The following is a 14,668-nucleotide window of genomic DNA, read 5'->3' as shown; positions in this document are numbered from 1 at the left end:
GGCCATCCTGCAGCAAAAAAATTTCAGGACCAGACTTCAAAGAGAAACTGCTGAGCTTTAGTTCATCTGCAAATTTCACACCATCAGCTCAGGATTAAACAAAGACTGTGAATGGCTTACCAACTACAAAACCAGTTTCTCCTGCCTTGGTATTCACACCTCAACTTCTAGAACAGGGCCCCATCCTCCCTGATTGAACTAACCTCATTATCTCTAGCTTGCTTGCTTATATATACCTGCCCCTGGAAATTTCCACTACATGCATCTGACGAAGTGGATATTCACCCACGAAAGCTCATGCTCCAAAACGTCTGTTAGTCTATAAGGTGCCACAGGATTCTTTGCTGGTTTTTTTGGTAACTCAGAATACAATCATCATTTCATTTTACCTGGTTTGGCCTCCTCACCTTCAGCAGGTTTGCTTTTGGGAGGAGTTTCCCGAGCAGAAGAATTCACAGCACGACGGATCGGCATGGTGTCGTCTTCAACCTTCTTTAAGAAACAGAATAAGAAAATCAAGCAAATATGAGAGAGTCTGAGAAAGTTCCTGAAATGGGCCTAAAGCAGAGTATTAGAAGCTACTGGAAGAAGTGTGTGGAGAAATTTTCCAGGCAAGATCTGATGCAATCAGCTTTCTAAATCTACAGGTAAAACCCAAACCAGCTACACTGAAGCACATTCGGAGACAAAAGAGTTTCACGTTTTTTATTTCAGTTTACAATTTATGAGACAGAATCTTTTTATTTCAATTCAGTTAAATGAGGAGAGCATTTGAGGATTCTGGCAAACCAGACACATCTCACGGAAATCAGGGGAGGGAAGGAAGCGTGCCTACAGGGTTTTAATCAGACTCCCAACCTAATTTCCTACAAGCAGGGGAGGAAAAATATAAAATAACCCTTAGCAGGGCTGGAAGTCAAGGACTGATCCAAGGGCGAGCTTGGAGAATGGGTCAGACCCTACCTCACTTAACTTGTCCGTGTGGATCAGCTGAGCTCCCGTTAACAATGGAAGCGCCTTATGATGTAAGAGTTCAGCTTCAGACAGATCAGTCGCCATTTAAATTAATTTCTAGCCCCAAGTGCAGGTAACACTGTGGAGCCCCAGGTTTTAACCACAAAGATTTTTTCCTAATGGTTTTCACAGTGCAGTGAGGAATCAACCTAAAGTACAGAAGAGATCTGGTATGATTAACAAAAAACAAAAAAAAGCAACCACTTCTATTAAACTAAAGATTTAAAAAAAAAAATAAATGGATGAATTACTGTTTATATCAACATGACTGAGAGTACGGACTTCATGTTCGATAAAGATGCCACAACATCAACACACACAAACTATTACACATAGCTAGGACAAAGGCGGAAGCTATAGCAGCAGTCTGTTCTGTAAAGGCATCTTCTGAGGGAAAAAGGAGACCACAAAGGAAGAAACATTCAAAAATAGAATCACCACAATACACTATGCCTAAAGCACAGGGTAGATAAAAATCAATGATTTAGTTTAAATCATTTTTTTTATAAAATGCTTTTTGAGGAAAAAAATCTACCTAAAAATATAGTTTTAATTAAGATACATTATAGCTCAAAGATATATCATCATGGAATAAGGATTACAAATTCTAATTCTATAGTATGAGACAATATATTCATATAATGTTCAAGAAAAGTTTTGTAAATGAGTTCCAATAGTTCATGAATTAGAGACCCAATCTTATGGGATTCCAGGGGCTGTGAATAGATTAACCTAAATAATCTTTCTATCTAGCCAATGGGACTCGGTGCTCAGTATAGAAGATACCATCAGAGATGCTTAATTTTGCAGTTCTCAAACTGTGGATTTGTGTCTCCAGAGATAATAGGCTTGTTAACAGCAAAATTGTTTTAAAATAAATAAACTGATTTGAGATCTACCATACCATCCTCTCACTAGAAGGGAAAACCTGTAATGGCAGCAGGCCGTAAAAGAGACCCAGTTTGGGAATAAGAACCATTCAAGAAATATATGTTTGCTGACGATGTTTTAAAGAAAGTCACATCAGTGAACTGGTGGAAGTCAATTAAGCACTTGGATTCAGAGAACGTTGAAGTGATAATCTCAATTTTAACAGCAGTAGCTTCTTCTGCTGGTGTAGAAAATATCTTTTTCCTTTGGACTAATTCATTCCAAACTGAAAAATGGTTTGGGACTTGAAAAAGCAGGAAAGCTTGTTTTTCTTTTCCAGATTAGGAACAAACAGGAAAATGAAGGTGAAGACGACTGAGTTAGCAGCTAACATTTTAATATTAGAAGCCAATATTTTAAGTTTCTCGTGCTGACCTGGCTGACAGAGTTGATTTTTTTTTAATATTTCATTTAACTATTTCAGTTAAACAATTTTAACAAAAACAAACCAAGTTTTTTAATTCAGGTTTAATGAAATTCAAAAATCCATGTGTTTGTTTTGTTAAAAAAATTTATGTTTTCTCTTGAAGAAAAAAATCCAGAATACATAACGTTGTTTAAGTTAAATAAAACAATTTAAATGTCTGTCTCGCGATGTTCTCCTCCTAATACCGCATGGCAAGAAAATCCTCCAAATATTAATGATTAACCTGTTGAATTGGAGATAGTTCACCTCCCAATTACTTCACAAATATCTGCTTCAATTACCTTTGGTAAATGAAATATCCAAACAATCATTCATTTTCTGATATGGCTGTAAAACTAATCTGAAAAGTTTTCAGAATTACACATTTTTAAATTTGTGTGTACGTTTTAAAAATGAAACCTACATCTCTGAGTTGTGAAGAATATGCATTAAGGTTATAACAATCAATAAGAATGCACTTTTATGTAGCAATCCATGATTCAATCGAGTCTTCCTGACTAGTGATTTAAATCAAATCCACCCTGCTAAAGCACCAGATGGCTAAAGATAAAGCTTCAAGGTAACAGGGCTAGGGTAGGACTTGAAAAAGTTACCCAGTACCTACTAACCCAGGGAAAGGCAACCTATGGCACACATGCCAAAGGCGGTACACGAGCTGATTTTCAGTGGCACTCACACTGCACGGGTCCTGGCCACCAGTCTGGAGGCTCTGCATTTTAAATTTACTTTTAAATGAAGCTTCTTGAACATTTTAAAAACCTTATTTACTTTACATACACCAATAGTTTAGTTATATATTATAGACTTATAGAAAGAGACCTTCTAAAAACGTTAAAATGTATTACTGGCACGCAAAACCTTCAATCAGAGTGAATAAATGAAGACTCGGCACACCACTTCTGAAAGGTTGCCGACCCCTGTACTAACCCAAGAATGAAGTCTATTAGACAGGCAGAAATATACCGGTGACCCAAGCTATACCTTTCCTAAGCCACACTCCTTAACATTTAGGAGGAATAAAACAGAGTTTCAAACAACTCAACTTACTGGGAAGAAAATATACATTGATTTATTGGTGGCTATCACCCACTATAAATTAATGCTTGGCAGCAGCATTCCCTCTAACGTCCATGTGCAGGTGTAATGAACATCCATTCAAGTTTAAGAGCCAATGACCATAGTCTCTCCCACACCCTCCATCTTTTCCGCATTTGTATTTACTCATTATCTCCTTAATTTCACACACCTCACATTCATTATCAGTTCCCCATCACCACAGGATCCCATTCTCCCTCTGTGGTATGGATAGCCTCACTCCCCTCTCACCACTAAAAGATGGAATTGTTTTAACTTCTCCATTCCCTTTCCTCCCCCACCATCTCCTTTAAGAATACTCAACCAGCAAACAACAAAACCAGGGCTGAACCTCTTTCACTTTCCTCATATACTGTTAAAGGAGCAGTAACACTTAGGCCTCTGTCCTCCCTTCATGTCCAGAGAAATAGCCAGTGGCATCCAGGACCAGATTAACTATTTGTGAGCCCCCATGGGCAAGGTGCAGGGGGGCGGGATGGTCAGTCTCCAGAGTGAAGGGCAGGCTGGGGGCAATGAGGCACAGCGTGGCGGGAGCAGTCCTGCTCTGCGCAGCCCAGCAGGAGCGCACTGTTTACAAACCTGCAGCTGCCAGACACACACTGCCCTGCCCAGCCCTGTGCTGTCAGCATGCCCTTTCCCAGTGCCTCTGCCACTGCCCACCACCTTCCTCACAGTCCCACCATCACACCTGCACAGCACCCCATATTCTTCAGGGGATTCTGCACTGGGAGCGCCACGGGGCCAGGAAGCCTGCCTTAGCCCCGCTGCACCACAGGGCTGGCAATCCCACAGCATTCTTGCCAGCAAGTTAAAGAAGTATGGGTTGGATGAATGGTGGATAGAAAGCTGGCTAGATCATGAGGCTCAACAGATAGTGATCAATGGCTCCAAGTCTAGTTGGCAGCCGGTATCAAGCAGAGTGCCCCAAGGGTCAGTCCTGGGGCCCGTTTTGTTCAATATCTTCATTAATGATCTGGAGCAGGAGTGGGCAAACTATGGCCTGCAGGCCGGATCCAGCCCCTCAGGGGTTTGGATCTGGCCCACAGGATTGCCCCTGTGGTGCTGCAGGCCTGGCACCATTCTCAGAAGCGGTCCCTGGGCGGGGGCACAGAGGACTCTGCATGCACTGTGCCCCCTTGCAGCTCCCATTGTCCGGGAATCGGGAACTGCGACCAGTGGGAGCTTCAGGGGAAGTATCTGCAGGTATGGCAAGGGCAGCATACACAAAGCCCTCTGTGGCCAGAGGCTGCAGCGCTCCCTGGAGAGGCACAGAGCTGGGGACAGGACGGGTGAGCAGGCAGGCAGCAGGCCCTGGCCCCGATGCACACCGCTGCCACCCCAGAGCCACTTTAGGTAAGCGGCGCCAGGCTGGAGCTTGAACTCCTCCTGCATCCCGCCCCCCAACTCCCTCCCCTAAGCCCCCAGCCCGCACCTTGCACCCCTCCTGCACCCCAACTCCCTGTCCTGAGCCCCCTCATATACCTGCACTCCTCTTGCACCTCAACCCCTGCCCTGAGCCCCCTCCTGCAGTCTGCACCCCTCCTGCACCCCAACCCCCTGTTCCAGCCCTGCATATAATTTCCCCACCCATATGTGACCCTTGGCCCAAAAAGAATGCCCACTCCGATCTGGAGGATGGCATGGACTGCACCCTCAGCAAGCTTGCAGATGACACTAAACTGGGAGGAGTGGTAGATATCCTGGAGGGTAGGGATAGGATACAGAGGGACCTAGACAAATTAGAGGTTTGGGCCAAAAGAAATCTGATACGGTTCAGCAAGGACAAGTGCAGAGTCCTGCACTTAGGACGGAAGAACCCCATGCACTGCTACAGACTACGGACTGAGTGGCTAGGCAGCAGTTCTGCAGAAAAGGACCTAGGGGTCACAGTGGATGGAGAAGCTGGATTTGAGTCAACAGCGTGCCCTTATTGCAAGAAGGCCAACGGCATTTTGGGCTGTATAAGTGGAAGCATTGCCAGCAGATCGAAGGACGTGATCATTCCCCTCTATTTGGCATTGGTGAGGCCTCATCTGGAGTACTGTGTCCAGTTTTGGGCCCCAAACTATAAGAAGGATGTGGAAAAATTGGAAAGAGTCCAGAGGAGGGCAATAAAAATGATTAGGGGGCTGGAGCACATGATTTATGAGGAGAGGCTGGGGGAACTGGGATTATTTAGTCTGCAGAAGAGAAGAATGAGGGGGGGTTTGATAGCTGCTTTCAACTACCTGGGGAGTAGGGAGGATGGAACGAGACTGTTCTCAACAGTAGCAGATGACAGAACAAGAAGCCATGGTCTCAAGTTGCAAAGGGGAAGGTTTAGCTTGGATATTATGAAAAACTTTTTCACTAGGAGGGTGGTGAAGCACTGGAATGGGTTACTTACCTAGGGAGGTGGTGGAATCTCCTTCCTTAGAGGCTTTTAAGGTCAGGCTTGACAAAGCCTTGGCTGCGATTAGTTAGTTTGGGATTGGTCCTGTTTTGAGCAAGGTGTTGGACTAGCTTACTTTCTGGGTCCCTTCCAACCCTGATATTCTATTCCATGGGCCGGACTGAAAGCCCTGACAGGCCGGATCTGGCCCGCAGGTGTAGTTTGCCCTAGACAATTAAAAGGATTCTCTCTGTCACTAGAGCAAAGTTCTGTTTCCATCACATTCCCAAGCAACTCAACCTGGGTCTTCTACACAGGTTACTTCTGAGGGCATTCTAAGCCAAAAAATTAAAAATTCAGCACAAAAAAAAAAATGTAAAAATTCTGCAAGTTTTATTTGTCAATAAATGCAGAGGCTCCAGCATGGCAGTGGGAAGCACAGGCCATTGGTTGGATGAAGATCGGAGATCAGCCTGTAGGCCTCCCACCCCCTACGCCCATGACACGGACTCATCGGTGAGGCTGCACCCAACCCTAACACAGCAAAAGGCCTAGGCCTGCCTCAGAAACATCCTGGGCCCCTGCTCCTCTGTGCCAGATATGGGACAGGCAGGCTCAACCAGGCAGGATCCAAGTGTGGAGGGGCTCAGTCTGGGGGGATCCAGGGGAGAGAATTCTGTGTGGGACAACCTGGGTGCAGGCAGCTCAGTGGGGGTCTAGGTGTGGGTGAGATCTGGATGCCCAGAGATTCATATGGGGGGGGGTGTTCCAGGTGAAGGCGGGTGCAGTTAATTGAGGGTCAGTGGCATGGGGGTCCAGATGTGGGGGCTCAGGGTAGGGCACCTGGGTGGGGGTTTGAGAGCTCAGTGGGAGTGAAGGGATGGGGGTTCAAAGGCAAGGGGTATGATGCAGGGCAGCTCCAGATGCAGGGGTTGAGGTTCAATAAGGTGGGGTTCTGGATGTACTGGGTGAGGCTTGGCAGAAGTGTCTGGGTACGGGAGGTTCGAATGCACAGGGGTTGAGTGGCTGAGGGAGCAGCTCCCCATACAGCGACCCTTCCACCCACAGCTGAGGAGTGACAGCGGCAGTAACTAGGGGAGGATGCTAAGCTTCCTGCATCTGGGGGAGGCTTTTGGGGATGGGTCTGACACAGCCCCAGCCACTCCTTGCAGGGGAAGATGAAGTCCATCTTCTTCTGCCTCCAGCCCAGCCAGAACTAGCAGCTGATCCCAGCTCAGGATAGGAGCCACAGTGATATGCCTCTCTGCCGGCTGCCTGAAATGATGTACCTGCGTTGCTACATCCACATCTTGAATACCATGTGCACGTGTGGTTGCCCCATCTCAAAAAAAAGAAAAAAAGAAAAAAAGAAAAAAAAGACATTGGAATTGAAAAAGGTTTAGAAAAGTGCAACAAAAATTATTAAGGGTATGGAATGGCTCCCGTACGAGGAGAGATTAATAAGACTGGGACTTTTCAGCTTGGAAAAAAAAGACGGTTAAAGGGCGATATGATTGAGGTCTAAAAAAAAATCATGACTGGTATAGAGAAAGTAAATATGAGAAGTAGTAAACAACACAACACAAGAACTAGGGGTCACCAAATTAAATTAATAGGCAGCAGGTTTAAAACAAATAAAAGGAAGTATTTCTTCACACAATTCAGTCAACCTTTGGAATTCCTTGCCAGAGGACAATGTGAAGGCCAAGATCATAACAGGGTTCAAAAGAGAACTAGATAAGTTCATGAAGGATAGGTCCGTCAATGACTATTAGCCAGGATGAGCGGGAATGGTGTCCCTAGTGTCTGTTTGCCAGAAGCTGGGAATGAGTGACAGGGGATAGATCAGTTGATGATTACCCGTTCTGTTCATTCCCTCTGGGGCACCTGGCATGGGTCACTGTTGGAAGACAGGATACTGGGCTAGATGGACTTTTGGTCTGACCTAGTAGGGCTATTCTTATGTTCTTATGCTAGGGAGTAGTGCATAACTGCTCTTGCAGCTTCCCTGTCAGAAAATCATTTTTCTGCAGGGAAGCAAAGAAATCTGTGGGGGACATGAATTCTGCGCACACAGAAGTAATAGATACATAGAGCAAAATGAGCAACATTCATACAAACAAAATTGGTGACAGTTGGGGGGTGAGGAGAGAGAAAGAGGGAGGACTTGAGAGGAACATGTAATATTAGGAAATGATGATTCCTGAAGACTAAATACGGACAACTAGGTTCAAGTTTAACAAACAAATGATCGTCCCTTCAGAATTTGGTGGAACAAATTCAGCCCTAGTACAAGGGGGTGTAATGCTGATTTAGGAATGTGCAAGGCTAAGAGTATCTCCAATTCAACCTTAGGCCAACCAAAGGGATGTAGTAAGATAACGAACTATTCCCAGATGAACCAAGCCAAGTAGAGTTGAACCTTGCAAAGGGAATTAAAACCAATAGTAAAAGGTTCTATAGCCATATAAATAAGAAGAAAACAAAGAAGAAGTGGGACTGCTACACACTGAGGATGGAAAGGAGGTTAAGGATAACCTAGGCATGGCCCAATATCTAAATAAGTACTTTGCCTCAGTCTTTAATAAGGCTAATGGGGAGCTTAGGGGTAATGGAAGGATGACAAATGGGAATGAGGATATGGAGGTGGATATTACCACATCTGAGGTAGAAGCCATACTTGAACAGCTTAATGGGACAAAATCGGAGGGCCCGGACAATCTTCATCCGAGAATATTAAAGGAACTGGCGCATGAAATTGCAAGCCCGTTAGCGAGAATTTTTAATGAATCAGTAAACTTAGGGATTGTGCTGTACGACTGGAGAATTGCTAACGTAGTTCCTATCTTTAAGAAAGGGAGAAAGAGTGATCCGAGTAACTATAGGCCTGTTAGTTTGACATCTGTAGTATGTAAGGTCTTGGAAAAAATTTTGAAGGAGAAAGTAGTTAAGGACATTGAGGTCAATGGTAATTGGGACAAAGTACAACATGGTTTTACAAAAGGTAGATCGTGCCAAACCAACCTGATCTCCTTTTTTGAGAAGGTGACAGACTATTTAGACGAAGGAAATGCGGTAGACCTAATTTACCTCGATTTCAGTAAGGCATTTGACACGGTTCCACATGCGGAATTATTAGTCAAATTGGAAAAGATGGGGATCAATATGAGAACTGAAAGGTGGATAAGGAACTGGTTAAAGGGGAGACTCCAACGGGTCGTACTGAAGGGTGAACTGTCAGGCTGGAAGGAGGTTACTAGTGGAGTTCCTCAAGGATCGGTTCTGGGACCAATCTTATTTAACCTTTTTATTACCGACCTTGGCACAAAAAGCAGGAATGTGCTAATAAAGTTTGCGGATGACACAAAGCTGGGGAATATTGCTAACACGGAGAAGGACCGGGATATCATACAGGAAGATCGGGATGACCTTGTAAACTGGAGTAATAGTAATAGGATGAAATTTAATAGTGAAAAGTGCAAGGTCATGCACTTAAGGATTAATAATAAGAACTTCAGATATAGATTGGGGATGCATCAGTTGGAAGCAACAGAGGAGGAGAAGGACCTTGGGGTATTGGTAGATCACAGGATGACTATGAGCCGCCAATGTGATATGGTCGTGAAAAAAGCTAATGCGGTTTTAAGATGCATCAGGCGAGGTATTTCCAGCAAAGATAAGGAGGTGTTAGTACCGTTATATAAGGTGCTGGTGAGACCTCATCTGGAATACTGTGTGCAGTTCTGGTCTCCCATGTTTAAGAAGGATGAATTCAAACTGGAACAGGTTCAGAGACGGGCTACTAGGATGATCCGAGGAATGGAAAACCTGTCATATGAAAGGAGACTCAAAGAGCTTGGCTTGTTTAGTCTAGACAAAAGAAGGCTGAGGGGGGATATGCTTGCTCTTTATAAATATATCAGAGGGATTAATATTAGGGAGGGAGAGGAATTATTTAAACTTAGTACCAATGTAGATACAAGAACGAATAGGTATAAACTGGACACTAGGAAGTTTACACTTGAAATTAGACAAAGGTTTCTAACCATTAGAGGAGTGAAGTTCTGGAACAGCCTTCCAAGGGGAGTAGTGGGGTCAAAAGACATATCTGGCTTTAAGATTAAGCTTGATAAGTTTATAGAAAGGATGGTATGATGGGAGAGCCTAATTTTGGCAACTGATCTTTGATTATCTGTAGATAAGTATGCCCAGTGGTTGGTGATGGGATGTTGGATGGGATGGGATCTGAGTTACTGCAGAGAATTCTTTTCTCAGTGCTGGCTGGTGAGTCTTGCCCACATGCTCAGGGTTTAGCTGATCGCCATATTTGGCGTCAGGAGGGAATTTTCCTCCAGGGCAGATTGGCAGAGGCCCTGGAGGTTTTTCGCCTTCCCCTGCAGCGTGGGGCATGGGTCACTTGCTGGTGGATTCTCTGCAGCTTGAGGTCTTCAAATCACAATTTGAAGACTCCAATAACTCAGACATAGGTTAGGGGTTTGTTATAGAAGTGGATGGGTAGGGTTCTGTGGCCTGCTTTGTGCAGGGGGTCGGACTAGATGATCACATTGGTCCCTTCTGACCCTAGAATCTATGAATCTAAGCAGGCAGCATTTCAACAGGAGACATACCCTGAGACATTTCTTTAGCAGGCAGCTGCAAAAGGCAGGTGTTTCTGATGATTAAATACAATTTATCCACTTCCTCTACAATGTAAACCTCCTTTGATGCTCTTCAGGACAATTTTTATTTAAAAATGTAAGTGTCATTTAAAAGTGTTGTGGTCTTTACAGTAATGGAAGTGAATGAAGTAGACTAGGTTTGTTCCGCCCTGCCCCCCCCGCAGTGGTAAAAAGCTAAGTTCATAAAATGCTGCATTACAAACAAACAAAGGAAAATGAACTTTCCTGTGTCATTATTCCACTCTTCTCCTGGAATTTCAACACACACTAAATCATTTGCCCTATGTCCAGCACTTTAATTTCATTTGTGTCTGGGATGGGAGGCCCCATCAAATGGAGGGGGGGGGCGGGAGAGAGAACACCTAATGAAATTTTGGAATCTATTTCAGAGAGTCTTTCAATTATTAATCTAATTACTATAAACTATCATCAGCTTTGGCTATCAAAGAATTCCTACATCCTTTTGGTTACCATTCATTACTTAACAGGCAGTTCAAAGAAAGGTAGATTGAAACTGACAGTCATGTCAATTTCACTCTGCTCCTCTCATATAGATGTTCCTACAAAAATGCAAAATGCAGGGAGAATGGAAAGAATAGAGGTCTGCTGAATTTAAAGCTCTGATAGGGGAGACAAGGTCACAAGTGCTTCTGGTCCTCTCAAATCAAAGTTCAAGGTCTGCCAGCTGGAATCATCTGGGCATATCTTACCTAATCAATTCCATGCTACTGTAGGGCCTTAGGCATTAGTGGCACCTTAGTCTATTCTGCTCTCTCCCTCTAGCACACAATTTAGTCTCCCAAGGACTGAAATGCTTTGGTCTAAATAAAGTTTTTGGACTTAATATAAAAGGTATGTGGGTGGGTGTAATTTAATGGACTAGTGATATACTGGAGATCAGACTATATGTGATGGCCCCTTCCACTCAAATATGAAAAAACAACCCACTCTTAACAAATATATCTGCCTGCCCAAGGAATCAGGCTAAAGATTGATTACACCAGGAGAGAAAGGACCAACCAAAACATCACTTTCTGGATTGAGCATGAGAGATGGCAGCTGATGAAACGGTCTAAAATCAGTTTATCAAAAAGCACTGAAGCAAGTAACAAGTCTCAGCAAAAGCCACATTTCTATCAAAAATTCATGCAAGGCCAGACCAGTTGAAAAGAAAGCAGACACTCCCCCAACTTTTTATTAATTTACACTTTAAAAGAACCTTTAATCCAAAAGCATTTTACAGACCACAGACAGAAACCTTCATACAGTACTGAAATTCAACTCTTCTGCACAGAAATTGAGGATTGGAAGTGAACAAGAATACTGTTTTCAATTAAATGGCAGGTGGATTTAGAGGCAAAAGTCAAGTTACCCAAACTGAATTTGACCAAGATACCCAAACTCCTTGCACTGAATACCAGGGGATCTTTAATAGTCAGGAGTGTTTAGAAAAGCTGCAGTGACACACAGAAGATATTCCTATCATTGCTTTTTATGGCAAGGGTAATTTGGAAAGCAGTAATTTTTTTATATTTAAGAGATTATTAACAAAACCAGTGATGTAGGTTAGGACAAGAAACATAGATCACCATTCAAAATGGTTACAAGGTAATTTTTGTTAATCTGATCAACTACCATCAAAACCTCAGATCCCTACTAGACATACCAGTATGATTCAACAAAACAGATACTAAGTGAGAGTCCTAAAAATTGCTTTGGAAATGCATACAATTTTTACACACACAGAGCTACTGTTCATTTAAGTTATCCATAATAAATGATATATGGCTTAGCCCATGTAGTCCAGTATTCATTCATCTCTCTCTCTCTTCCCCCCTCTCTCTCACACATCAGTACCAGATTGTTCAGTGAAAGGTACAAGAAGCCATAGTGAAGTTGTGGAAAACTTTACCTACAGAGAAGTTCCTGCCTAACTTTGGTCAGTTAGTTGTCTGCTTATGTCCTGCACGCAACATGAGGGTTTGTATACTATGTGAGTGTGTGTTTTATATACATACAAAAATAAATATGTATCTTAGTTGTAGATGAGAACATCCACAAACCTATAACTGTTTTTTAATCCAAAGTTCATAGGTTAATTATGCACTGTATAAAAGCATTTCTTTGTACATCTTAAACATCTTGCCTTTCAATGTCATTGATATCCCCTTGTTTTTTAAGTGTAAATAATAGTACCCAATTTGTCTTTTTCATTTATTTTATGTATTTATCATGCCCTCTTATTCCATTCCTCTCTAACCTAAAGGTGTTTGCAAGTCTTTTCACTATCCTTAAGTGGAGTCTTTCCATATCTCTAGTCTCCCCTTACTAAAACATTTCCATCTCTGCTTGAAAAGAAAGGAGGGAGTGAAGGTATGCTCTTCTTACACAAACCCTAGTGAGCTCACAAAAAAAACAGGTTTAACAGTAATTTTCACCAGTGAAAACATAGCAGGCATTATTAGAGGACTTTAAGGACTGATCAGTCATGGAAGAGACTTTCAGTTTCAAGCAGTGACCCCAAACTGACAACCAATAAAGGCTGGCAAGATGACAGATAGAAGAGGCAAGGAAGGGAGGAAGTTCAGTTATTGTACATAAATTTTTCGGGCAAGACAATTCTGAAAGGGAAATCACTAACACTTTGCCATTAGCCTTATTTCTGGTCAGGTAATCTGTCCAGAGCCACCTTGTTTCCCCTCTACACCCAAAACTGTTCAAACTCACAGCCAGGGCTACCCCTAACATCCATAAACAAAATTCCATTGAGGATAGCTGCTGTGAATCAGGAACGTGTGGATTTTGCAGGGAGGCGGAGGAAGAGAGAAGAAAAGCATGAAAAAATAATAAAATAAGGTAAGAAGGGTAAAAGAATAATCAGTCTCAAACAGGGATAACAGAATCCCTGCTACCAGTAAAAACACTATTAGTAGATATGTGCAATTGCAACTGCCCTGGGTAGCAATTTGGACTCTTGTCTGAGGCAAACAACAACTAAATAGAGCAACATGGGTGAGTAAAGTATCATTCACCTTCCCTCAGCAGATTCTACAGCACAAGTTAACTCTTCTCAGGGTTGTGCTGTCAACAATGCTGACTTAGAGATGTCTTGACACATAAGGAAATACTTTTTAAAGCAGTTTTAAGCACACAGGGTAAGTTTGCTGCAACCAAATGTGCAACAGAAAAAAAAAAATCTGTGGGGTGAGGTAGGGGGCATGGCATTCAGTCTTGTTCTGCCAAGGAAGGCACACCTACTTAATACGATCATGCAACACACAATACCAGTGACTAAAAGATATACTGGTTAGTGAAGACTTTTACATTCTATCTTCATAGTCGTTGTGAGACTCAAACCAATAAAGCTAGACACAAGTGTTTTATAACATCTGAAGGATTAGAAGTCCTGCTTTAGAGGATATAAAGAATACCAACCTCTAAAAAGCAGTTCAAGAGGTATCGACTGTTTAAAAAAATATAAGAACCATAGGTGCCAACAACATGGGTCCAGGGCTGTAGCACCATGGAAAACACCTGCAGCCAAGCTTTCCTCCTCACTCCCGGGTACCTCTTGCCTGCCGGTAGCCATGCTGATCAACTCATTCCCCCCCCCCCCCCGCCACCACGATCAGCTGTTCTGCAGCATTCAGGAGGTGCTGGGAGGGAGGAAAAAGGTGTGTGTGTGGAGGGGGGTCATCGAGCACCTCCCGGGTACATAGGAAGTCAAGAGTCTATGATCAGAACTAAAGTATTAAAAAGCAAGATAATCAGAATGAATTGATCTCAAGCCATGGATATCACTTTATTTTAGTAAAATAATTTTCCAATACTTGGTTATTGAATGGTAGATATTGCTCAAGAGTTCCAAACAAGATGCGCTGCAAAGCAAAAGTGAAAATTTGAGTTTTAAGTATTGTAGCACAGAAATGTGCTACATGCTATCCACTAAGTAATTTAAAACCAGCACAGAAATAAGTTTTAAACTAGTCTTCAACAGACTACTGCCCCTCTGAAATCCTCTAGATATTTCCTGGTTCACTGAAGATGTCACAAAACGCAACTCACAAACACAAGACATCTGACTGCAACTCAGGATATCTGCCACATCACAGAATGCTGCATCCCTGTAATACCTTCAGTACCAAAAAAAAA

The 14,668-nt window shown here is 42.9% G+C and overlaps 1 protein-coding gene across 1 annotated transcript in view; it reads right to left on the bottom strand.

Moving 5' to 3' along the window:
• HP1BP3 (heterochromatin protein 1 binding protein 3) overlaps positions 1 to 14,668 on the bottom strand; it is a 92,648-nt gene that overhangs the window by 60,177 nt on the left and 17,803 nt on the right. Inside the window, exons 2-3 of the mRNA XM_050931299.1 lie at positions 964 to 1,163; positions 390 to 492 (exon numbers count right to left, since the gene is read on the bottom strand). Of these exons, the coding sequence (XP_050787256.1) occupies positions 390 to 492; positions 964 to 1,059 (199 nt within the window). The 5' untranslated portion in view covers positions 1,060 to 1,163. The remainder of the gene's footprint in view (positions 1 to 389; positions 493 to 963; positions 1,164 to 14,668) is intronic.

Source organism: Gopherus flavomarginatus, chromosome 21, assembly GCF_025201925.1.
Source record: "Gopherus flavomarginatus isolate rGopFla2 chromosome 21, rGopFla2.mat.asm, whole genome shotgun sequence".
NCBI lineage: Eukaryota > Metazoa > Chordata > Testudines > Testudinidae > Gopherus > Gopherus flavomarginatus.
Note: the sequence above shows the minus strand (reverse complement) of the source record. Positions and strands in the feature narration are given on the sequence as shown.